The sequence below is a fragment of the Platichthys flesus genome, chromosome 15, assembly GCF_949316205.1.
Source record: "Platichthys flesus chromosome 15, fPlaFle2.1, whole genome shotgun sequence".
Lineage (NCBI taxonomy): Eukaryota > Metazoa > Chordata > Actinopteri > Pleuronectiformes > Pleuronectidae > Platichthys > Platichthys flesus.
In genome coordinates this window covers 15,949,078-15,971,362 of record NC_084959.1, presented here as the reverse complement: position 1 = coordinate 15,971,362, position 22,285 = coordinate 15,949,078, and the positions used below count along the sequence as shown (strand labels likewise).

Genomic DNA, 22,285 nt, shown 5'->3' with positions numbered 1-22,285 from the left:
TTCATTTCATTTGCAGAGCCTGTCTTTTTACTCATGCTTCTTTGACTTCAGATGACATGCTTTCGTTGTTGACAGTTTATTTCTTCAAGAATAGGTGCATGCATCTTGGGGCATTTTGGTAATTTCAACACCACCTTAACATCCTCAAATCCTGTGCTCCTGTATTCCCGCAAATAGTAGTGAGGTAAGCAGATTCACAATCCCTTACACAACAACCTTAACAGTGCATTAGAGATCGATCTTGTCGTCCACACATGTGTGCACACATGCAAAATCCCTGTGTGTGTGTGTGTTAGAGAGAGAGTCTGTGTGAAAGAAAGAAAAGGCTGTGTGGGAGAGACAGAGAGCAAAAGAGGATTTTGTGAGTTCAGCATCTTCTGGGGGGGAAGGCGGGGTGATTTGGGGTCTTTCCCTTACCAAGGACACTTGGTTGAGGAGTGCAGCTGAGGAGAGCAAGGGATGGGGGAGGCGGGCACTGGGGTGTAATGGCTCGAGTTTGCCGAGTGGCTTGGGTTGCGAAAAGAGCAGCTGAAGCACTGGCATCAGCCGGTCGGCTCCCTCTCCGTAAGAGACGTCAGAGAGAACTGGATGGCACATGAGAGAGAGAGAGAGCGACGCAGGTGTGTCTTCAGTGACCTAGAACAGCCAACTCGAGCAAGCATAAACACACATACTGTCCCCCCACAATCATAATGCATCACCGTATATATACACTTACATCAAGGACAAACGTAATTAAAAAATTGCAAGTGTAACAGTCTTTATTTTATAGTGCATGCTTATGACTAGTGCAAATTTAAGTATCATTCTGCAGTTTGACTTTATGTGCACCTGTGTTAACATTTCCTGCATAAGTGCCTGGACATATCTTGCAGAGACAATCAATATTCAAGGTGTAACATTAAGGGTAACGTAAAGTTATGTATTCCCCACCGTCCTCACAACAAGGGCACTTGATAAAATATGGAAATCAGACGTGATTATTAATAAATGTGATGATGAATCATGGTTTAGTATTCAAATGAATGCAGGTACAAAAAAGCAGACCCCAGCTTTGTCAGCAGCAAGCTCTGTAATGAGCGTCATAAGAGGTAATTACTAATCTGTTAAACACTAATTAATAATGTATCAACCAATTACGTCACACCAGCATTTTCATTTATTTGTCTGTGTTTGGTAAGTAAATCACCTTGTATGTTGCCACGGGGCTTTAACCTTCGGGCAGCAGCTGTCCGAGGAGCTAGAGGTCATGAGCAATCGAATTGGAAGGGGTTCTATAAACACTGCAGCATGAGACCAATTTTAAAACAGTGTCTGACATTGCACATCCCTTTCACACCTACATACTGCTCCCCATAACTGTGATTTCCTTTTTGTTCACAAAGATAATTAGTGCCAGACGACTTGATGTTGGAAGGTTGCCTGCAAATACCCGGCATTAATATAATAAATGTGGGAATGTGCATATCGTTTGCAGGGATGTCTCAAAATAGAGGAGTTTAAAAAAAGAAAGAAAGCTGCCTTTCTTTCAACATCAACAAAGTGGCCTAATACTCTCAAGGGAGGGGGTGGCCAAGATTAAGTATTCCTGTCTAAGTGTTAGCTATATCCATCCACCGCTTATCCTTTTTGAGGGTTGCGGCTAGGAGGGGGTGGGGGTTCTGGAGACAATCCCAGCTGACACTGTGCGAGAGGCGGGGTAGACCCTGACCAGGTCGCCAGCAACAGTCACAGGGCCAACATACAGAGACCAACAACCGTTCACACTCACACCGATATGGACACATTTTGTATACAGTTATTACAATGACATTATAGTGTTACGGTGAACTAGTCAAGGACACATATGTGTGGTAGGTAGATTTATAGATTGATTGATTGACTTAAATCAATATTATAATATAAATAAGAATGTACTGCCCTTCAGTGTAAATTGTCAACTAGATATTTTAACAGTATAAATTATATAATATCATATATTTGTGGCTTGGCATTTCGTTTTTTAAATGTTGATTAATCAGGTAAATAATAATCTGAGCAGTACAGGCCATTTCCAGGTTCCTCCAGAAAAATCATGAGTGAGATTATCATACAAATGCTTCGTAGGTAAAATGAGGCTATGGGGTGAGTGCGCCCCCTTGTGGATTATTGAAGATAGAAGCTCCTTCTCACACGGACCGGTTGTTGTGGTTTGTTTTGTGCGCACTATTTAATCACGTAGTTGTCGTACCACTCGAGTCGTGTCGTGCCGTGTTAAATCTGCTGCGCCACAGAACTAAAGAAGGCAAGATGAAGCTTCATGAAGCATCGAACCTCTCGATCCGCTTGGTTCACTCATGGGCCGAGGCTTCATGGTTCTTCATTTTCTCTACTGCGCCATCAAGTAGACAATAAATGTAAAACAGGCAGTAATTATAATGACACCATGGAGCTTTGAATTGAATAAACGAAAAATAGGGACAACATTATGTTCATATTTATTTAAAAATAACTCTTCCACAGTGCTGGGTTTCAGGCGTTTTTTTTTGCAAACAAACGCGCAATGAAAGTCCAAAGTCCATAACATATGCGGGGGGGGGGGGGGGGGGTACATTGCGGCCGGCTCGCGAGGCCCTGATCGTCACCACACACGTCATCAACACAAGCCTCGATACGCGCTTCACAAAAGTCTTCCTGGTTTACTCGACACCAAACGACACGCACCTACACACAACTACTGCTGTTTGTGGCCCTGTGCACTTTGCTCCTCCAACGGTAGAGGGCAGCATAAGAAGATGTCCATTCGGTTAGGCAAGAAGAAGAGGACCCGGAGGAGGTAGCTGCCAGTGGTGGAGACATGTCAGAGAACACTCAGTAATGCTAAAGCCGTAGAAGTGAGGGAGTTGTCCAAAAGTGTCCTGAAGCTTAAAGGAGAGGTTTTAGCGTACGGATCCTCGCCAGCCGGCCTGAGGAGAGGGTGGGCAAACCCCCACGGACCTGTGATAACTAACCAATAGTTAACTAGCAGTAGCTGACAGGCTAGCCGGGGAGCTCTCGATTAAAAAAACATCGTTTCCTTCAGTCATGTCTTCGGCCGGGGACTTCGGAAACCCTTTGAGGAAATTCAAGTTGGTCTTTCTTGGAGAACAGAGCGGTGAGTCTGACGTTTAACAGTGTGTGGGATGTCGAATGTGAATGGGGGGGAGATGTGGCTTACACCAGAGTTTGATGGCTGGCTCGGGATGATAACCAGTTAGCAAGCTAGCGTTAGCAGGGTAAGGTTAAACTTGGCACAGGGAAAGCATTGCGACACTGTAACTTGTTGCCTGCTGCGTGTCCACACTGGGTCCAGAGGGAGGCTGCTCACTTACTGTCAGATAAAACAGCTCTGTTAGCTCACCTGCTAACATCACACTAGCAGCTAGAAGAAAGTTACAAGTGTCAATTAAGTGGAGAAGCTGCTTATACTTAATACTCGTACTTAAAGTACTTTCAATCTAATTGCATTAGATGTGTTTACTAGGTAGATACTGCTGTTACGGTATTTGCTACTGTATATGTAGAAGAATGCTGTCAGTCTCGATCAAAGTCCACAGTAATATAACACAGATCACTTTGTCTACCCTGAGGGATGCATCCCCATTACCAAAGCTGCCTGGTGACATTCCTCTGCTATCGCCAACTAGAGCCCCTCTCCAGAACTGAACACAGGCTGTACTTGTGTGGAATGTAAGAAGAAGAGAGGGGCAGTGAAATCGTCTAGTTGTTAGTTAAAAATGCAAATGTCTGCACGAGTTTCTATAAATAGTTATTGTGCGCCTGTGGTTCTTTCCCACAGACTCCATTGTTGTCTGTGTGGGGCATGTCAGAACAAATCAGAGTAGCACACTACATTTAAGCTTTTGGATGACTCAGCAACAAATAACCTTTTTTTTAAGATCCTTTATCCCAATTTTGAATTTGATGCAGTTTATAACCTATTGGGATTATTTTGGTGTCTCGTGACGTGAGGCCAGGCTGTGCTTTGGTTTTAAAATAGTTTTTGACAAGCCTTGACACAAATGATGGAACTCATAGTGATGAGGACCTTTTGGTTTTGACAACATCAATTATGTATAATGAGATCAGTAGCAGCATTTATGCTGATCCAGCTGATCTGATTGGTGCATCCCTGGTTTAGAAACAGTATGAGGTAGTGGAGAGAAAGTGACAGTTACCTTTGACAGTAACTTTCTACAGGTATTGTGTCGGCTTTTGACGACACAGCTGTGTTTCTATTTAGCCTTGTAAACAGCAGTGTTGGCTGTGGCCATGTCATCACCGCCTGCTGCACACTGTAACTGATCATGTAACCCGAGCTGAGCCAAACAGCCTGATGCTGGGAAGCTCAGTCCAGGTACTCGATACAATAGGTATGTGTCGCTGTAGTGAGTTTACCTTATATATATTAGCAAGGTTGAAATAACAAATATGAATGCTGCCATGTTTAGAAAATGTGGTGTATGACATTATAGGTTCATATCATAGATATGGAGCACTAACAATCCTCAAAGTTGGGGTTGGACACACCAAGGCCAAACACTTTTAGAAGGGAGTAGACCAAGGCGCCTTGTTTCCAACCCTTCCCATCTTTCTACATTCCTCAACCCTATGACTTCTCCTTTTACACTTCAATTGATCATGTACCACACCCCTTCATGGAAAAGAGCTTTCATAGGGGAGCAGCAGGGCTTGTGTAACACCCTGCTCTCAGCCACAGTCTTCTTAATCTTTGGCTCACTGTATACAATTTTAATGTTGCACTTAATGTTGCTTCTTAGTAATTCAACAGCTTTCTTTATTTAGTAGATAGATGGTATCAATTCTTAAATGCTACTTGCTAACAAGTCATGCAGAACATAAGCAAATTCAGACCCCAGTGGCTGTAGTTCATAATTTAGATTTGAGAAAACTTTTACAAATTTAATCAAACAACTTCACAAAAATATGTCTTGGCTATCAAAAACAACTAATCAGTCAAGTCAATTCCTTAAAAGTATAATTTATGGAGAATGGAATCAATCAATCGCCTTTAAAATATAATCATTAGTAGCTGTCTTGTTTGTGATAACATCACAAACTAGCACATAGCAACTTATCAGAACACAGTGCACCATTACACTATTAATTCTGTTTTTTGTATTGTATTTTTCAGTGGGAAAGACCTCGCTGATCACCAGATTCATGTATGACAGCTTCGACAACACTTACCAGGTGAGAAAAAACACCTCCACTGGATTTAATTACCACTTCAAAAGTCCACATTATCCTTATATCATATGTAATGTTGATTCATTAATGACTTTTTCTTACCCATTTTTCAGGCCACAATAGGAATAGATTTCCTGTCAAAAACGATGTACCTTGAAGACCGAACAGTAAGTTTAATTCTCATCCCTTATAGTCTTAAATCGGTGGATGAAGAATGGGGAAACTGTCTGTACGGTGTTAGGAATGTGAAGGGGCACTTACACACTGACTTCTAACAAGATTTTACGTTTAGTTCCATTATTTCTAGAAAAAACACACGGCCCTCCTAGTGTGAGCTGGATGGCGTTCTCCCTGGACCGTCGTCTGTTTCTCTGTCTGTTTCCTCCCTCAACTCAAGTTTTCTTCCTCTCCTTCCTACCCCTCCATCTACTCTCTCCATTCCCGTTTTGAAATTAAACCCCTTACTTGATCAGGAGAGGAGGTTTGATGACAAGTGAAGGGTGATTATTTATTTCTCCCCCACGTGCCCGGACAGCTCGCTCTTTCTGGTGGTCATCCACTACCTGCATGCACTACGCTTTCTCTGTCTTCTCCCATGCGTCCGATTTCATTTAGTTTTCTTTCAATTTGATTTTATGTCACCATAGCTTACCTCATTTCTGACCTCGGTTTTTCTTGTTTTGTTTACATCCCTTCTGTTCTTTTATGTTTCTCTTCTTTTATTTCCACTACCATTCCTTTTCCCCCTCCTCTCCAACAGATCAGGTTGCAGTTGTGGGACACGGCAGGTCAAGAGCGGTTTCGTAGCCTCATCCCGAGTTACATCAGAGACTCAGCAGCTGCGGTCGTAGTGTACGACATCACAAGTAGGTGCACTTCCTTTGCATCCCCCTGTCCTCAAAATTGGTGTATTGTCAAACCCACTTAAATGCTAACTACAACAAGCAAAGGTTTGTTTTATAATGCGGTGTAGCCACACATTTATTAATAAAATTGTTGTAAATCCATATTTATACATCAGACTTCGGCAAGATTAATACAATTCATAGTTGCACTTAATATAGGAACACTGTTGAGCTGTTTTCAGACATGAACTGAAGATGTCCTTAAAATTGCATCTGGACTTTGTTCCGATTTTGCCTTTTACATATTAAGAACACAGCATTCCGGTCAAACTCCCTCACAACAACACTTCAGCTTTCTGTGCTTTTGTGGAGACACATTGACCCTAGCGTCGGCCCATATAACCAAAAGCTCTCGAATCTACTTATCATCCCATGTTAACATCTTCTTTTGCATCTGCTTTGTGTGTGACACATCTTTATAATTCTGTGATATTTGTATTTCTTTTTGCTTGTCATCGACGCGCCCAACCGCTCACACTGAATCCAGATAAAGTACTGCTGTTTTCTAAACTGGGCTGATTTGGACATTATCCAGAGTTTTTACCAGAGGGCTTGCAGGAGAAACTCCGGAGAATGTCGACAGCACCTGACTCAGACATTTGCATTCTTGCATAAAGCCTGTCTGTATAATTTCAGGAGATTGACTGGAATTCACTGGATGACTGAAATCTGCTTAGGTAAAATATCCTGACTGTTGATGATCTGCTTACTGATTCGTCCTCATCCATCTTTTTTTTAGATGTCAATTCTTTCCAGCAAACCACGAAATGGATTGATGATGTGAGAACAGAGAGAGGAGGTGATGTCATCATCATGTTAGTGGGAAACAAGACAGACCTTGCAGACAAAAGGTAAGCCCCCCCCCCCCCCCCCCCCGGTGATAGAGAGCTCTCTCCATTAAGAGCATACTAATGAAGCCATCGATTTTAACTGCTGGCCAGTCAATAATGTGTTCTGTGGCCCCTCCTGAGACAGCTTCAATCAGAGGAGGTTATCTCGGCCCTTTGTGATTATCAAAGCTGTGACTGACGGTTTTTTGACCGCTAGATGCCTCCTTTTGTTTTGTTTCATCTCATGGAATGAATCATCGAACCCACTATAAACAATAGATGTGGTATTATCCGCCCTTTGCAGTTAAATTGTAAAGTTTTCTTTTAATTATATCTGATAGAGTTTGGTGTCTCTTTTTGTTTAAAGATACTGATTTGATGTTTAACCCAGCAAGTTCATACGTTCACTGATAGTTGTAAGTAGGGATGTGTAATTACTTTCAGAATGAAAGTGTCTTCTGTCTGATCCTATTAATCAACCTGTTCAATGAATTAGCATTTGTATTTTGCTGTGCATCTTTTAACCCCTTTATCTACCACAGGCAAGTATCTATTGAAGAGGGTGAGCGGAAAGCCAAAGAACTAAATGTAATGTTTATTGAGACTAGTGCGAAAGCAGGCTACAACGTAAAGCAGGTAAGATTGTGTGTGAGTCGTGCTCTGTAGTCCTGCTGCAGATGCTGCCATCTTGGCTCCACCTCCAAAGTTCATCTGTCCAAATAAAATTGATTGGATGTTCCAGGATCTTAAAGTCATTTTTGTCAATTTAGTTTTTATTTTCTTATTTATTTGCAAAGCAAATAAGGAGCTAGATCCAGCAGCTGCTTTGCTTCCCTAGAAACTGAAAAAGGGGTGAAACATTTAGTGCGAACATCTTCCATCCAAGGAAAAATAACCTTACCAGCACTATAGAATTTGTCTCTGTTGTACAGAGCCGAGCTGCAATTTCTCCCGTTTCCAGTTTTAATCCAAGCAAAACAAATTAGGCTGTAAGCTTCAGCCACTGATTTATCATACACACAAGGGAGTGGCAGTAGTTACTTCTCTGCCTCTCTTCCTGTTGTGTAGCTCAGCTGACACAATTACCAGCTGCAATGTCTATCTGGAAACCTTTGGTCTTGAGCAAAGGTGACAGTAACAGCAGGAAGGGGCACGACTTGTTAACTTACTTCAATGTAATCACTATATATATATTTCTTTTCTCCTTGTCATTGTCTGTGCTGGGATGTGCATCTCCCTGTGTGTGTGTGTGTGTGTGTTGTGTGCGGTGACTCGTGGGCCATCACAGACAGATAACCACAGAGGAGGGAGAACAGAGAGCGAAAGAGATGAATGTTCTGTTTATTGAAACAAGTGCAAAGACAGGCTACAATGTCAAACAGGTAGAGCGTGTGCGCCTTTTTGTGTGTGTTCATAGTGCTCGTGCTCAGATCGGCTTCTGTTTCACACGCATGCGTGCGTAAAGGTGTGCTTTAAGCCTCAGCTCCGTCCAATCATGTCTGGATTTGTTTTTCAAGCTCTCTCCCACTGGGTTCAAGTAATTCATTTAATTGGCCAAACTGTGATTGTACAGATCAAACAGTCCTAGAGGTGGGTCAGGGTTTGCAAACCAATAATCCTCACTCCACTGATAACCGTGTTAATGTTGCTGTGAAAACTGCATGTAATTGAGTCTGGCTCTACATGATGCTGCTTAAGCTGAGTTCACAACATGGCTTTCAAAGTTGTCTGATCACTGTGCAGTTCACATTGCACGATCACGGGTCTTGCAGTCTTTGTGAGTTCACACCACACAAGTGACTGGAGGTCACACACTACACAATCTTTCACCAGGAGAAACCCCCAGCCAGTATTTCTGGTCTCCAAACTACACCTATCACAAAGTTACAGTTGAGAAGAGTCTAAGTAAGTCTGACTCATCCTCCTGCTGTTCTGTGTGATCCTGCTACAGAATGACACATTTAGCTGGAGGAGAAGTAAAACGCTTCAGTGGACAGTTGTAAAGAATAGAGAGTAGCTCAGGATGCATCTTTCTGTCCAAACCCATTTAAACCCAAGAGAGCCTGAACCAGACATTTGTTTGTGTCACCTTTCCACACACATGGTTATTGCTTGATCTCCCCTGATTACAGGAATCAGGAAGCTGGCATTTGTGCAGTGTGAACTAGGCTTCAGCACTACAAATTCACTTACAAATTCAGCTCTTATCAATGGAAGGTCTCAGTAATGCTCAGTTGCTTCCTCCTCTCAAGGCACTTGTGGCCTAACAGTTGCTGCTGAATTCAAATCAGATTTTGTAAAGCTCTGTTGGGCGTCTTCCTCTGTGTGAGCTTTAAGTCGTCCTGCTAAATCCTGTGTCGGGAACATACACAGCACACTATCTAGCAGCTGTGACTACATTTCCTGGTCTAACTGAAAACATCCGGTTGTCTTTCCCTCCAGCTTTTCCGTCGTGTGGCAGCAGCCCTCCCTGGAATGGACAACACGCAGGACAAGAGTAGAGAGGACAGTATCCTTTATGTTTGTGTTGGTGTCTGTGTCTGACAAGCCAGAAGAGAGTTAGAGGTCTACTTACTCTCTCATGTCATGTGGATGCTCCATACCAGGTGGAAAACTCTATATTGTTGTCAACCCATGTGTCTTTTCAGATTTAATTAATCTGTGAGGACACATATTGCGTTCAAATTCCCTTACTGATTTACTATACTTCAGCGTAAAGGCATAGTTCACCCAAAAATGTAAAATAGATGTTAAAGAAAAGGGTTGTTTAGGATGCTTCCCATTGGTTCAAAGCAGTTAATTGTGTTACTCTGTAAAAACAATGTTCACAATCAAAAGGATTAAATGTAAGGGTGGGTGTTTCAACCCCACAGAATGTATCTGTTAAGCAGAAAAAGTAAATCTAGTTAGGGCTAGTTAATGTTAATGTTTTCTTGTTTACTTATTCTATAATCTGATGGTTTCATGGTCCAATATTTCTTAAAAAAACGTTTAAATAGTTGTCAATCCTAACATCTAGCCCTACTGTTCATGTCCACAAATTGGAAACATATCCCCCCAATAAGACTTAATTTATTGTATAACCAACATGCTCAAAATGGTTAGATGTGAACTAGTGTGCCTTCTTCAAAATTCGAATTCAAAGGCATCTGGAAATATATAATACAATCTACAATAGTTAGTTGCTCATATAGCCTTTATTGCTCATCCAGAAACCCTGTTATTTGTCTTTTTATAATATAATTATTGTAAGGGATGGTTTAATGTTCTAATAACCTTCTCATTTATCTTTTATACTAGGAACTTGACCGTGTCTACATTACCTTTGGTCTGGAAAGCTGTTGGCTGGTTTTGATTATAACCATGTATATTTTCTTGTAATATTGTTCCTGTGCTGTCATGTCCTTAACTCCTAAACTCTTCAGTGATTGACATTAAGCTGGCGCCGCCGCCAGAAGAACCCACCAGTGAAGGAGGCTGTTCCTGCTGATGTCGGCCAGTGTCGCAACTAAATAATTATTTACTGGCTTTTTCCTCACACTGAGTCAGTGCTTCTGCATCTACGCTCTTCACTACCCCCGCCTCTGTGCCCCAGAAAGTCAACACTACATCCATTATCCACGCCATCCGGGAAAACTCATCTGGATGCTCTGAAAGTCATAAATCGGTTAAATTGAATATTTGCACTGAGACACGCATACATTAAGACAGACTGTTTACTGAGCTCCTGCTCGCTGTCATTTCAGATTAAATGACACTTTGAACCAAACTGAAAGAATGTATGTGTTTGAGAGTGAGAATATTCTTTATAAATTTCAATACTGCTTTAAGCTTATTAAGCATAATGTGGCTGTTGTGTCCATTTGTTCACCTTATTTGTGCTGTTGCAATTTATTGGAAAAGATGCATTTATGAACTGTGTTCAACAAATTGTTTATATAACTGACTGGAATAATGTAGGGCAAAATGAATCAACATATTTGGAAAATCAAAGTGTTGACAGGTTTGCAGTTTACACACACACACAGGGCTGCCATGAGCTTATTGTAAAGTGAGGTTTTGCTTTGATGTGCTTTTACTAGCAGATTCACTTATCGCTTAACATCCACCAGCGTGATTTGACACTGAAACCACACACACACACACGCCACTGCATGGTCATAAATACAAGCACAAACACACACCTACAAGATATACACTAACACAACACCATCCACATTACCGTCCTTACCCTATCCTCATACTTGTCCCTTGAGTAATTTGACTGGATTCCATTTTCTTTTAGCTTATTATTTGGATCGAGATTATTCTTTTTTGAGGACTGCAGCGAGCATAGATTATAACTATTTCTTTGATGATAGTGTTTGAGGAGGATTTTCTTATATACTAAGAATTATAATCCTGAAACCACCATAAACATTAGATGTGGAGATATTTGCCTTTTTGGAATTTAATTGTAGAGGTTTTCCCCGGCTTTGGTTTATATAGATAAGTATGACATTTTATGAACAAATAAAAGATTTTGATTTCTTTTGCTTGTTTTTATTTAATTCTTTTGTCATTGATCTGTTTTGTTAGTGATTATTCTACAAGTGTATTTAATCCACAATGATGTAATATTTATTTCTGTTGGATTCATGTTTTTTTTTTGTGGCTGTTAATATCTTCACTTTTGCTACGAGTCCTGATTCACTAATAAAATGTGCATCCATATGGACCACCTTTAACAGAATCAGTAGAGAGCGCCTGCTGTTCCTTCCACCACTTGTAGATGGCAATTTGATCATCCTGATAATACTGTGCAATTTTTGTGTAAACACATGGAAGAGAATCTGATTTGTAAAGTAGTCTTTAATGTTGCTGTCTGGTATGGTTTTAGATTAAAGAATAAAAACACACTTGTCACAGCTGCTGAAATGCATTTCTCATTACCTCCACCAAAAAGGTCATGTTTTCACCCCTCTCTGTTTGTAAGAATGATTACAATTTGGTTTCAGAATCCTGTATGGGTCGGAACAAGAAGCCAGTACATTTTAGGGCAGAGCAAGTATTTCTTTTGTAACTTTCTTTAACATCGTGAAATAAAACATTTTCCTTTATTTTTCATTCAATTTATTGATCTTGATGAAAATAATATCAGGCAAAGTTAGGGACTGGTTTTTGAGTGTGTGTTATTTGCTCCAGATCCAAATAAAACTCCAGATCTAGTCAAATTAAACGTGTTGAGCCTTGGTGACTCTTGTCACCACTGCAGAAATGTAATGTCTTATTAGCCAGGATCTTTATTTTTCATCCTTCTCTGTTTGTTTGTTTGTTTGTTTGTAGACAGGATTACCACTGGATAGTAGCATCTGATATGGGTTAAGGGAGAACCCTTCATTATCATGGTGAGATTTTCTTTCAAAATTTTCCTTTATTTCTCAGTGAATCACTTATATGACCTGATGATAGAAATCAAATGTTTATGTGACAAATATATATGAGTATGTAATTTGGTGGGGTTTGATGTACTCTCTGGCCTATACTGGAGATATGCACTGTAATGATCATCATTCTAGTTGACATATGTCCTATTTGGATTAGGTGTCTTTTCAATCCCAAGATAGAATACTCTTTCGCAGAGGTGTTGGTCTGTCTTCAGCCGTGGCCTCAGCGGCAAAGCAACCAAGTGTGAACCGCAGACAATCAGAGCAAAGCTTGAAACGTGTGGCTATGGCCATGCAGCAGAATGATGTGATAACTATAGTTCACAGGTACTTCTGTATTTGATGGTGCTCGATTAACAGGCTAATTTGACTGCAGAAATTTCAACTTGTCCCTGCAGGAAAAGCTCGGTTGAAACTAATGGCAGTTAAGATGGCTCTAAATTGTGCCATGCCTCAGCACACCTAAATGGGACTCAACCATTATTCATGTACAAGTACCTGCCAGAGTCTGGTGTGGCATTAGTATTCATAGGAAGAGATTTGTTAGGACAATCATAGTCACATACATGAACCTGATGCAGGGCTGTGTTGTAAAACACGCCCAAAGACCGAGGCTTCCAAAACCACATGTTCACTGAATGTTGATTAGTGTGTTATTTTAATAATTGCTCATAATTGCTCATTTTAGTAAAATATCCACCAGGTGATGTCCTGCATCATAACATAGTGTGGCCCTGACTTCTGTGGAGGTTGAAACGATCACGATAAAATGTTGTTATAAACTATGCGCAGAGACATAAACACACACGGTAAATTATGTTATAGTTCACATGAATCCACAAATAGTTCTGACTCACAATCTGGTAAATATATACAACTAAATAATCACATCGATCTCCCACTGTGACTATTATGTTATTCTACTTTTCTCAAACACGAGTCAAATATTTTGTTTCGTTCTTCCTCCTCGAAGTGTCGCGAGACTTCTCGAGCATCTGCTGCCCTGGAAACCAACATCAACAACCGCTGCTTCGTGACTTAATGTCGCTCTGAGTTTTTAACATTAACTTCCACCATGGCTGACGACTACTACCAAACACTGGAGATAAACAAAAACGCGACAGACGCGGATATCAAAAAGGCGTAGGTCTCTCTCCTTTAAATTACAATCCTGAAAACAGTAAGCCATTCGCACGTGTTTAATAACAGCTGTTCTTTGTTTTGTTGTCGATTTCTAACCTCTTTCATTTGGCCAGATATCGACGTCTCGCGTTGAAGTTTCACCCAAAGAGCAGCAAAGAAGCAGGAAGCACAGAGAGGTTCAGTCAGCTGGGGGAAGCCTACGAGGTTCTCAGCGACCGTAAGTAACAAGAAGCGTGAAGCTGAGGTTGGTTTACACATCGGATGTTAGCTTAGTCATAATAACAATAATAATAATAATAATAATAATAGTTATTGTCGTCTGAATCATGCAGTCTTGAGTCAGACATACCTGCAGAGAGAGAGAGAGAGAGAGAGAGAGAGAGAGAAAACACCAAGTTAGTTACATGTAATAAAATAAATAAATGAAAGGGGGTGCAGAGAGACAGAAAGACGGGGAGAATTGCTCAGTGCATGATGGGAATTCCCACAGTAGTCTAGACCACACAAGGGATGGTTCAGGACTCACCTGATCCTAACTATAAAAACTACTGCCCACTACAAGGAAAGAGTTCAGTTTATAACCCTAACCCATTTTTAGCACAAAGCATATTAAGAGACTGTCTCAATATGTGTTTTCTTTGTTACAGCTCGGAAAAAGGCAACATATGACAAATTTGGTTTGGAGGGACTAAAGGGTGGGATTCCACCTGAGTTTGGCCGAGGTGGGGCCTGGTCCTCCAAATATGCCTACCACGGGGATCCAGAAAAAACATTTAAACAGTTCTTTGGAGGTGACAACCCATTTGCAGGTGAAAAAAATAGCGACAAATTCCATACGGTAATATTTTTTGTCAGACTTAATACCAGCAGTTTTTTTATTTTTTGCTCAATTTATTCAATTATTTATCAGTAGACTTCTATACAAATGATGTACCGCTTCAGTTTGGTGGCCTGCAATCAGTCGTGGTGAAGACACAAGACCCCCCAATAGAGAGAGACCTGCATTTGTCCCTGGATGATCTGTTCCTCGGGTGCACAAAAAAGATTAAGATATCACGCAGGGTAAGATCATCTGAATGTGAGATATCCTTTCAGATTACATGGTCTTTCAGTGGTCGAATCATTCACACATTCAGTAGTTAAGCTGAAAGCAACTCACAGGCACAAATTAAATGACTTGGTACATCTAACTAATCACATAAATGTATTCATTTAAGTTTAACCTTATTTCTTGAGCAGGTTATGAATGAGGGTGGATACACATCTAGTATCAAAGACAAGATCCTCTCTATAGATGTTAATCCTGGATGGAAAGAAGGCACAAGAATTGTTTTCTCCAAAGAGGGAGATCAGGTAAAATAACTAAACAGCATTATTTTCTGTAGATATCTAAAAATGCTCTAAAAATGTTCACCAACAACTGAACCGAACAGTTATCTCCCGCAAAGTCATAAAAGAGTGAGCTCATCAGTTAGTATTATAATGGTCAGACTTTAGAATCTATATCTTCTGAAGTTCTGTAGTTCTTGTAAGTTGTATAATGCTATTATGGAAGGCATTATACAAATAAATTATATTCACTTTTACATACTTGCAATTTCTCATAATAATGTATTTCTCACAAGAACTGAGATTAAGTTTCTGATGCCGTCTCTGGTTTATCATTACATGATAATAAACATTATTACATGTATTGGATCTTTCTCGAAGAATTGTTATTGCTTATTAGATGAATCAGTTGAGAATTATAAGGAATTGTTCATTTTATTAGTACTGAAATGATTTTTATGAAGTCTGTTTCATTTTATAAAAGATTTTTAAATTCCACAATTTAACATGTTTTCATTTGTCATGTCGTAACTATACCAGGCTAACAGTGGTGTATGGAAACTTGATCTAACTTTCAAAAACAATTTTGTGAATAATGTCAGAACGAGGTAGAGACAGTAGAAAAAGAAGAGTTTAAAATGAGCAAGTAAGAAAATGTATTTAATCATTCGGTTGCGGCATGGTGGAATTTCAAAAGGATCACCACTAGGTGTCCTCAGAAGATCCCTGTCTATCGTCTACTCACTCAGGCACGCTGAAATGATTGTCGTCAAATTATTGTTACATGTTTTTTAATCTGACTTAATTGTAATCACCTTATTTTACCCAAAGGGACCCAACAGCATCCCTGCAGATATTGTGTTCATAGTGCGGCAGAAGAGTCATCCTCTGTTTGAAAGACAAGATGATGATCTGATCTACAAGACCCAAATCTCTCTGGAGATGGTGAGTCATCAGTTAAACCTTAAGATTTGGTATAAAAATAACAACAAAAACAAACCAAAAAACCTCTTCCACAGGCCTTGACTGGCTTCTCTGTGAATGTGCCGACAATAGATGGAAGGCTACTCAATATTCCCATCAACGACATTGTGCAGTAAGTGGTTTTCTATACTGGGGCCACTGTGAAAATCTGTAATACTTGTAATATTGTATTTTCTTTGTACTATTAATTTTACATTGATCTCAGATATTATAAAACCTGGATGAATAATTTAAATGTTGAGATCAGAACAGGGAGAGATTAATTTAAATAGTTTACCTCACTCATACAGTTAAACAGGAACATCACTACAAGGATTTGTTTTGGCTTTGTGCCTCATCTCCATCAATAATAATTTTCCTTTCACTGATTTGTTGTTTCAGCCCTAGATACAGTAAAGTGGTGCCCGGAGAGGGAATGCCACTTTTCCAGGATCCTTCACAGAGAGGAGACCTCATTATTCACTTTGACATCCAGTTCCCCGAGAAGCTCTCCGTTGACAGAAAGCATCTGATCAAAAAAGCCTTGAAATAAATATCTATCACATTTTAATACACTTGTTTCTATCCTCTGATCTATGATTATTGTAATGGCTTTTATTCACCTTATCCACCAAAGCACAATTTGTATAACATAACATTGATACTTTGAGTAAATAAACACATGGGCCTTTGGGGTGCGGTACTGAGGTGGTCTGTTGGTGATGAAGCAACCCTGGACACATACACCAAGCCTGTCCATCACAGCCATGGCCTGCCCCTAATTTGGGAGAGCAGGGGTATTGTGGTCAGCCTGCTCAACATTGACAATAAGGCCCAGTCAACCCGTGGGTCGGCCCTAACCATGGATTCTAGGGCTGCACAGAGTACCCTAAAGGGGAGGGTCCGCTTCCTTTAACAACTGTTTGTAAAGATGATTGAGGTTCTGGTAGAATATAAAGCAACGTTGATGATGGCTGGTACTGGAGCTACGTACTTTAGTGTAAGTCCAAATATCCCACACATCTTTACATGTCTGATAAAATAGTGAAGACAGCGGGATTCTCAGGAAAAAGACTGCTGATTTAAAGCAATATGGTCTATTTTGTTGTCTGATCAAACTCAATAAATTTGTTAGGGAGAGATTCTTTGTGTAAAATAAAAAATGCCATTCGCTGCTGACCGCAAGGGAAGGACTTTCATAGCGCTGGTCCTGGCCTCCAGATGAGGACATTGGCTGAGAGGGCTAATATTTATTGGCGGTTGAACATATCAGAACCTGTGAATGAGTTTTACAAGAAGTGGGGGAAATACATTCGTACTCAGATCCAATACGAATGGCTGCTTTCGGGCTCCTGCCGCGGTAGCGGTAGTCTTTGGTTCGGCCTGCCGCGGTAGCGCCCACCTTCGTTTGGAGGCACCTGCCTCTGTTGCCACGCCATTTGGAGGCAGCTGCTCTTGCTGCCACAATGAGAGCGATTAAGGCTGTTGGTGACTCATTCAGGGAGATTTGGACAATTATTATGACTTTACTCCTCTGTCTGAGATGATGATGGTGAGAAGCTGTTATTAATGTATCATTAGCCAATTAATGTTTGTGCATTGTGAACTTCAAATCTATGTTGTTATTACTGGGTTAAAGTCACTTTAACCCAGTCCTTACTGCATTACCTTTGCTTTCTTCGACACATGTAAAACCTTCTGTTTGTGTCATTACAATAAACAATGCTGAATGTAATGTGTTAATTTAGTTATTACGATCTGCATTTCCAATAATAATCTTCGTAAACCTGTGTATAGATATATAATAATTTATTCAATAAATTATGAGTCCAAATCTTGGCAACGGTGACAGCGGCCTCCAAACAGTGTGGAAACAAAGGCAACTGCCTCTAGACAGCTGGCAACAAATGGCAGCTGCCTCTAAACAGTCCGGCAACAAATGGCAGCTGCCTCTAACAGTGTGGCAACAAATAGCAGCTGCCTCTTAACAGTGTGGAAACAAAAGCAGCCGCCTTTACATATCAGTGGCAGTTTCTGTTGACAGCAGAAGTGCCTCTACCAGCTTCTTCTGCCACCATCAATAGCTATTTTCTCGTTAATTAATCTGCAGTGATCCAGGAAACATGGTGAGTAGCTAAACACACAATAAAATCATGTGATCACAAATACAGTATCTGGAGTTGAGTTGAATAGTACTAAGCTGTTATTGCTCAGACCTGAGTATCAAGAAGCAGCTGCAGCTTTAATACAGTAATTTTTGTTACTAAAGTCACTTTATCCCTCCCTAACTATACCATTGCTATTTGTGATATGTGTAAGAAACCTCTGTTTGTGTCTGTTGATGCAGCTCTGTAGCCATTTTAAGGTTCCATTGTTAACATTTACCATCAATGACACAATATGTCATTACAATAGAAAATGCTATAATTTAATGCTTTAAATAAGTTGTAATGATCTTCATTTGGATAAATAAACTTCATAAACACCTATATAGATATATACTGATTTATTGATTAAATCATGAGCAGCTTTATTTGCTATTTCATTGCAGAGACAACTGCACCCAAACACTTGTGGAAACTGTGACAGCTGCCTCTTAACAGTGTGGCAACAAATTACAGTTGCCTTTAATCAATGTGGCAACAAAGGCAACTGCCTCTAAACTGTTTGGCCTCAAAGGCAGTTGACTTTAAACACTGTGGCATCAAAAGCAGCTGCCTTTACATATCAGTGGCAGTTTCTGTTGAAAAAAGAAGTGCCTCTCGCAGCTTCTCCTGCCACCATCAATAACTATCAACGTTTCCTCGTTTTTTAATCTGCAGTGATCCAGGAAACATGGTGAGTAGTTAAACACACTTTAAATCATGTGATGGCAAATATCTGGAATTTAGTTTGACTAATTATTGGACTAATTAAGACATCTTGAATTTGGATTATGTCGAGTCAGAAACAAATAGTAGTTACTTAAACCAGGAATTATAGTCTTAATTCAATTGCACAGGTCTGTAATACATGCAAACAGCATTGTAAACGAAGACTGTAACTTTCTGAATAAAATGCTGGAAAAGTTGAGATGCAGTTTTTGTCTTTTCATCCGACTATTAAACAATTAAAAAAATAAGCGACAAATGAATCGAGTATCCATATAACTTGCTACTTTATTCATGATTTTCTTCATAAAAGAGCTATTTTTTCTTCTTCAGATCACTCAATAGCTCCAGGAACCTGCCTGAAGCGTGTTTTTTAGCTACCAAACCTTTATTTTATTCATTGATAAATGTATAAAGTTGAATAATATTTCGCCCCTTTCCACAGCGTGAGTGTATCTCTGTACATGTTGGTCAAGCCGGTGTCCAGATTGGCAATAGCTGCTGGGAACTTTATTGCCTGGAACATGGAATCGAGGCAGACGGACAGATGCTAAGCAACAAGACCATCGGAGGAGGAGATGACTCCTTCAACACCTTCTTTAGTGAGACTGGGGCTGGAAAGCATGTCCCGCGAGCTGTGTTTGTGGACCTGGAGCCCACTGTCATCGGTAAACTGTCGGGAAATTTAGAAACCACAGCTACTCTGATTTCCTTAAATCAAACTGACTGACCCTGTCTATTCAGATGAAGTACGCACTGGAAGCTACCGCCAGCTGTTCCACCCTGAGCAGCTGATCACTGGTAAAGAAGATGCTGCCAACAACTACGCCCGTGGACACTACACCATTGGCAAAGAGATCATTGACCTGGTGCTGGACAGGATCCGCAAACTTGTGGGTAACTTTTACATCAGGAATGAATCTTTTCTTAATTTTTTGACAAAACATTGCCACTCATATTTAATCTGTCTCCCTCTCTTTCTTCAGGCTGACCAGTGCACTGGTCTTCAAGGCTTCCTGGTTTTCCACAGCTTTGGAGGTGGCACCGGCTCTGGCTTCACCTCACTGCTGATGGAGCGTCTGTCTGTCGACTATGGTAAGAAGTCCAAGCTGGAGTTCTCCATTTACCCAGCCCCCCAGGTGTCCACCGCTGTGGTGGAGCCCTACAATGCCATCCTGACCACCCACACCACCCTGGAGCACTCTGACTGTGCCTTCATGGTCGATAACGAGGCCATCTACGATATCTGCCGCAGGAACCTCGATATTGAGCATCCCACCTACTCCAACCTGAACAGGTTGATGAGTCAGATTGTGTCCTCCATTACTGCTTCCCTCCGTTTCGATGGTGCCCTCAATGTTGATCTGACCGAGTTTCAGACCAACTTGGTGCCATATCCCCGTATCCACTTCCCTATGGCCACCTACGCTCCTGTCATCTCTGCTGAGAAGGCCTACCATGAGCAGTTAACGGTGTCTGAGATCACAAATGCCTGCTTTGAGCCAGCCAATCAGATGGTGAAATGTGACCCTCGCCACGGTAAATACATGGCCTGCTGCCTCCTGTACCGTGGAGATGTGGTGCCCAAAGATGTCAATGCTGCCATTGGCACCATCAAAACCAAACGCTCCATCCAGTTTGTGGACTGGTGCCCCACTGGTTTCAAGGTCGGCATTAACTACCAGCCGCCCACTGTGGTTCCTGGTGGAGACCTTGCCAAGGTCCAGAGGGCTGTTTGCATGCTGAGCAACACCACCGCCATCGCTGAGGCCTGGGCTCGCCTTGACCACAAGTTCGATCTGATGTACGCCAAGCGCGCCTTCGTTCACTGGTATGTGGGTGAGGGTATGGAGGAGGGAGAGTTCTCTGAAGCCAGGGAAGATATGGCAGCTCTGGAGAAGGATTACGAGGAGGTCGGAGCTGATAGTTTGGGAGAGGATGATGAGGGGGAAGGGGAGGAGTATTAAACACAGATGCATTTCTTATAGCCAAATTCCCAAATAAAAATTCTCTCTAATAAATATCCAGATATGTTGTTTTTCATCTGTAAAAAATGTTTCAGGAGTTTAGTTAAACTCTATCAGCATTTTATGGGTCTCGGTTCCTCGTTTTCTTCAGAGATTGATTTGGCTTTATATGAAATAATTGAGTCAATCAGTGAGGAAAGCACAAATGGAAAGGAATCTCCAGAGCCAAACTTCTCAAACGGTAAAGCGATGAGAAAGATCAATAGGCTTTTCATAAAGACTTTTGCCGCAGCAGGGACGCTCCAAATATTGTCAAAGGTCGCGAAAAAATTCAATGAGAATCCCAAAGTCACTAGCAGGAAGGCAATGCAGTCATTGATTGCTAGTATTGACGCTGTGCTTCTGGAGAAGGAGAAGCCAGGAGGTGGAAATGAAAATTCTGCATTCAAAACACTGGAAAAGCCTTGATCTGAAAAGGTTATTGTATTCACAAAACAGCTTTCAGATCTCATCTATTTGCACATCGCACCTGGCAGGAATTCAGACAGGGGTTCAGGTCTAGTGAAGAAGGTTTGTGTTCCTACTTCACACAGGGGCATATATGCAGACGTTCAGACCAGGGTGTTTTGTTTTCTGTCCTTGATAAGCTGGTGGCTGAACAACCAAGTTCACCGCCACACAAACAGAGTGTTAGTCGCTTTAATGACCATCGACTCATCGCAGTCATCATCATTAGAGGTCAACAGCATCGAGGAGAAAAGATCAGAGCAGTCGTCACCATCATCAGAGTTCACCAGCAGAGGGAATGAAAGACTGAAGCAGTCAACACCAGCAGTGGTCACCAGCAGAGGGAGTAGAAGATCGAAACAGTCTTCATCCTCAGAATTCAGCAGTGGAGGGAATGAAAGACTGAAGCACTCAACATCAGCAGTGGACACCAGCAGTGGGAAGAAAATATCTAAGCAGTCAACACCAGCAGTGGTCACCAGCAGAAGGAAGAAAATATCTAAGCAGTCTTCATCCGCAGAAGTCAGCAGCGGAGGGAATGAAGGACTGAAGCAGTCAACCCCAGCAGTGGTCACCATCAAAAGGAAGACAATATCTAAACAGTCAACACCAGTAGTCAGCAGCAGTGGGAGTAAAAGTTCGAAGCAGTCTTCATCCTCAGAAGTCAGCAGCGGAGGGAATGAAAGACTGAAGCAGTCCACCCCAACAGTGGTCACCAGCAGTGGGAGTAAAAGTTCAAAGCAGTCTTCATCCTCAGAATTCAGCAGTGGAGGGAATGAAAGACTGAAGCAGTCAACATCAGCAGTGGACACCAGCAGTGGGAAGAAAATATCTAAGCAGTCTTCATCCTCAGAAGTCAGCAGCGGAGGGAATGAAAGACTGAAGCAGTCAACCCCAGCAGTGGTCATCAGCAGTGGGAATGAAAGACTGAAGCAGTCAACACCAGCAGTGGTCACCAGCAGTGGGAAGAAAAGATCAAAGCAGTCTTCCTCATCAGAAGTCGGCAAAGAACGTGAGAACTCATCAGACAGGCGGGCCAGGGAGAAGATTGAAAAGATCCAGGCAGAGATCAAATATAAAATGTATGTCAGTGTTCTCTCGGACAAGCTTGTCACA

General features: G+C 41.3%; 3 protein-coding genes across 6 annotated transcripts; all 3 read left to right on the top strand.

Annotated features, from left to right (window-relative positions):
* Positions 1 to 2,680: 2,680 nt before the first annotated feature.
* LOC133969952 (ras-related protein Rab-6A) lies at positions 2,681 to 11,874 on the top strand. Of its 3 annotated transcripts, XR_009924256.1 has the most exons (9): positions 2,681 to 3,133; positions 5,174 to 5,232; positions 5,343 to 5,396; positions 5,990 to 6,095; positions 6,874 to 6,985; positions 7,507 to 7,600; positions 8,253 to 8,346; positions 9,407 to 9,473; positions 10,390 to 10,460. XR_009924256.1 is itself a non-coding variant. In XM_062406691.1 (8 exons), the coding sequence occupies exons 1-8, from the start codon at positions 3,064 to 3,066 to the stop codon at positions 10,452 to 10,454; spliced, it is 627 nt and encodes a 208-aa protein (XP_062262675.1). In that variant the 5' UTR covers positions 2,686 to 3,063; the 3' UTR covers positions 10,455 to 11,874. The 3 variants fall into 3 exon arrangements, 2 of the variants coding, with proteins under 2 accessions (XP_062262675.1, XP_062262676.1); XM_062406691.1 differs by lacking the exon at positions 7,507 to 7,600 and having other exon boundaries at positions 2,686 to 3,133; positions 10,390 to 11,874; XM_062406692.1 differs by lacking the exon at positions 8,253 to 8,346 and having other exon boundaries at positions 2,687 to 3,133; positions 10,390 to 11,874.
* Positions 11,875 to 13,397: 1,523 nt separating this feature from the next.
* LOC133969950 (dnaJ homolog subfamily B member 13-like) lies at positions 13,398 to 16,396 on the top strand. Of its 2 annotated transcripts, none has more exons than XM_062406689.1 (8): positions 13,398 to 13,533; positions 13,647 to 13,750; positions 14,181 to 14,342; positions 14,444 to 14,595; positions 14,773 to 14,886; positions 15,694 to 15,807; positions 15,882 to 15,958; positions 16,228 to 16,396. In XM_062406689.1, the coding sequence occupies exons 1-8, from the start codon at positions 13,466 to 13,468 to the stop codon at positions 16,376 to 16,378; spliced, it is 942 nt and encodes a 313-aa protein (XP_062262673.1). In that variant the 5' UTR covers positions 13,398 to 13,465; the 3' UTR covers positions 16,379 to 16,396. The 2 variants fall into 2 exon arrangements, with proteins under 2 accessions (XP_062262673.1, XP_062262674.1); XM_062406690.1 differs by having other exon boundaries at positions 13,399 to 13,533; positions 14,447 to 14,595.
* Positions 16,397 to 19,227: 2,831 nt separating this feature from the next.
* LOC133969949 (tubulin alpha chain-like) lies at positions 19,228 to 20,662 on the top strand. Its single transcript, XM_062406688.1, has 3 exons — positions 19,228 to 19,363; positions 19,440 to 19,588; positions 19,682 to 20,662. Exons 1-3 carry the CDS (start codon positions 19,243 to 19,245, stop codon positions 20,660 to 20,662), a joined length of 1,251 nt encoding a protein of 416 aa, XP_062262672.1. The 5' UTR covers positions 19,228 to 19,242.
* The last annotated feature ends 1,623 nt before the right edge of the window (positions 20,663 to 22,285 follow it).

Excerpts from the sequence above, each read along its gene's own strand:
- LOC133969952 (XM_062406691.1), top strand. The coding sequence starts at position 3,064 with ATGTCTTCGGCCGGGGACTTCGGAAACCCTTTGAGGAAATTCAAGTTG. Across the intron at positions 5,233-5,342 it reads GCTTCGACAACACTTACCAG|GCCACAATAGGAATAGATTT; the intron begins GTGAGAAAAAAC and ends CCCATTTTTCAG. Across the intron at positions 6,986-8,252 it reads ACAGACCTTGCAGACAAAAG|ACAGATAACCACAGAGGAGG; the intron begins GTAAGCCCCCCC and ends GGGCCATCACAG.
- LOC133969950 (XM_062406689.1), top strand. The coding sequence starts at position 13,466 with ATGGCTGACGACTACTACCAAACACTGGAGATAAACAAAAACGCGACA. Across the intron at positions 14,887-15,693 it reads TCTCCAAAGAGGGAGATCAG|GGACCCAACAGCATCCCTGC; the intron begins GTAAAATAACTA and ends TTTTACCCAAAG. Across the intron at positions 15,959-16,227 it reads CCCATCAACGACATTGTGCA|CCCTAGATACAGTAAAGTGG; the intron begins GTAAGTGGTTTT and ends TTGTTGTTTCAG.
- LOC133969949 (XM_062406688.1), top strand. The coding sequence starts at position 19,243 with ATGCTAAGCAACAAGACCATCGGAGGAGGAGATGACTCCTTCAACACC. Across the intron at positions 19,364-19,439 it reads CCTGGAGCCCACTGTCATCG|ATGAAGTACGCACTGGAAGC; the intron begins GTAAACTGTCGG and ends CTGTCTATTCAG. Across the intron at positions 19,589-19,681 it reads TGGACAGGATCCGCAAACTT|GCTGACCAGTGCACTGGTCT; the intron begins GTGGGTAACTTT and ends CTCTTTCTTCAG.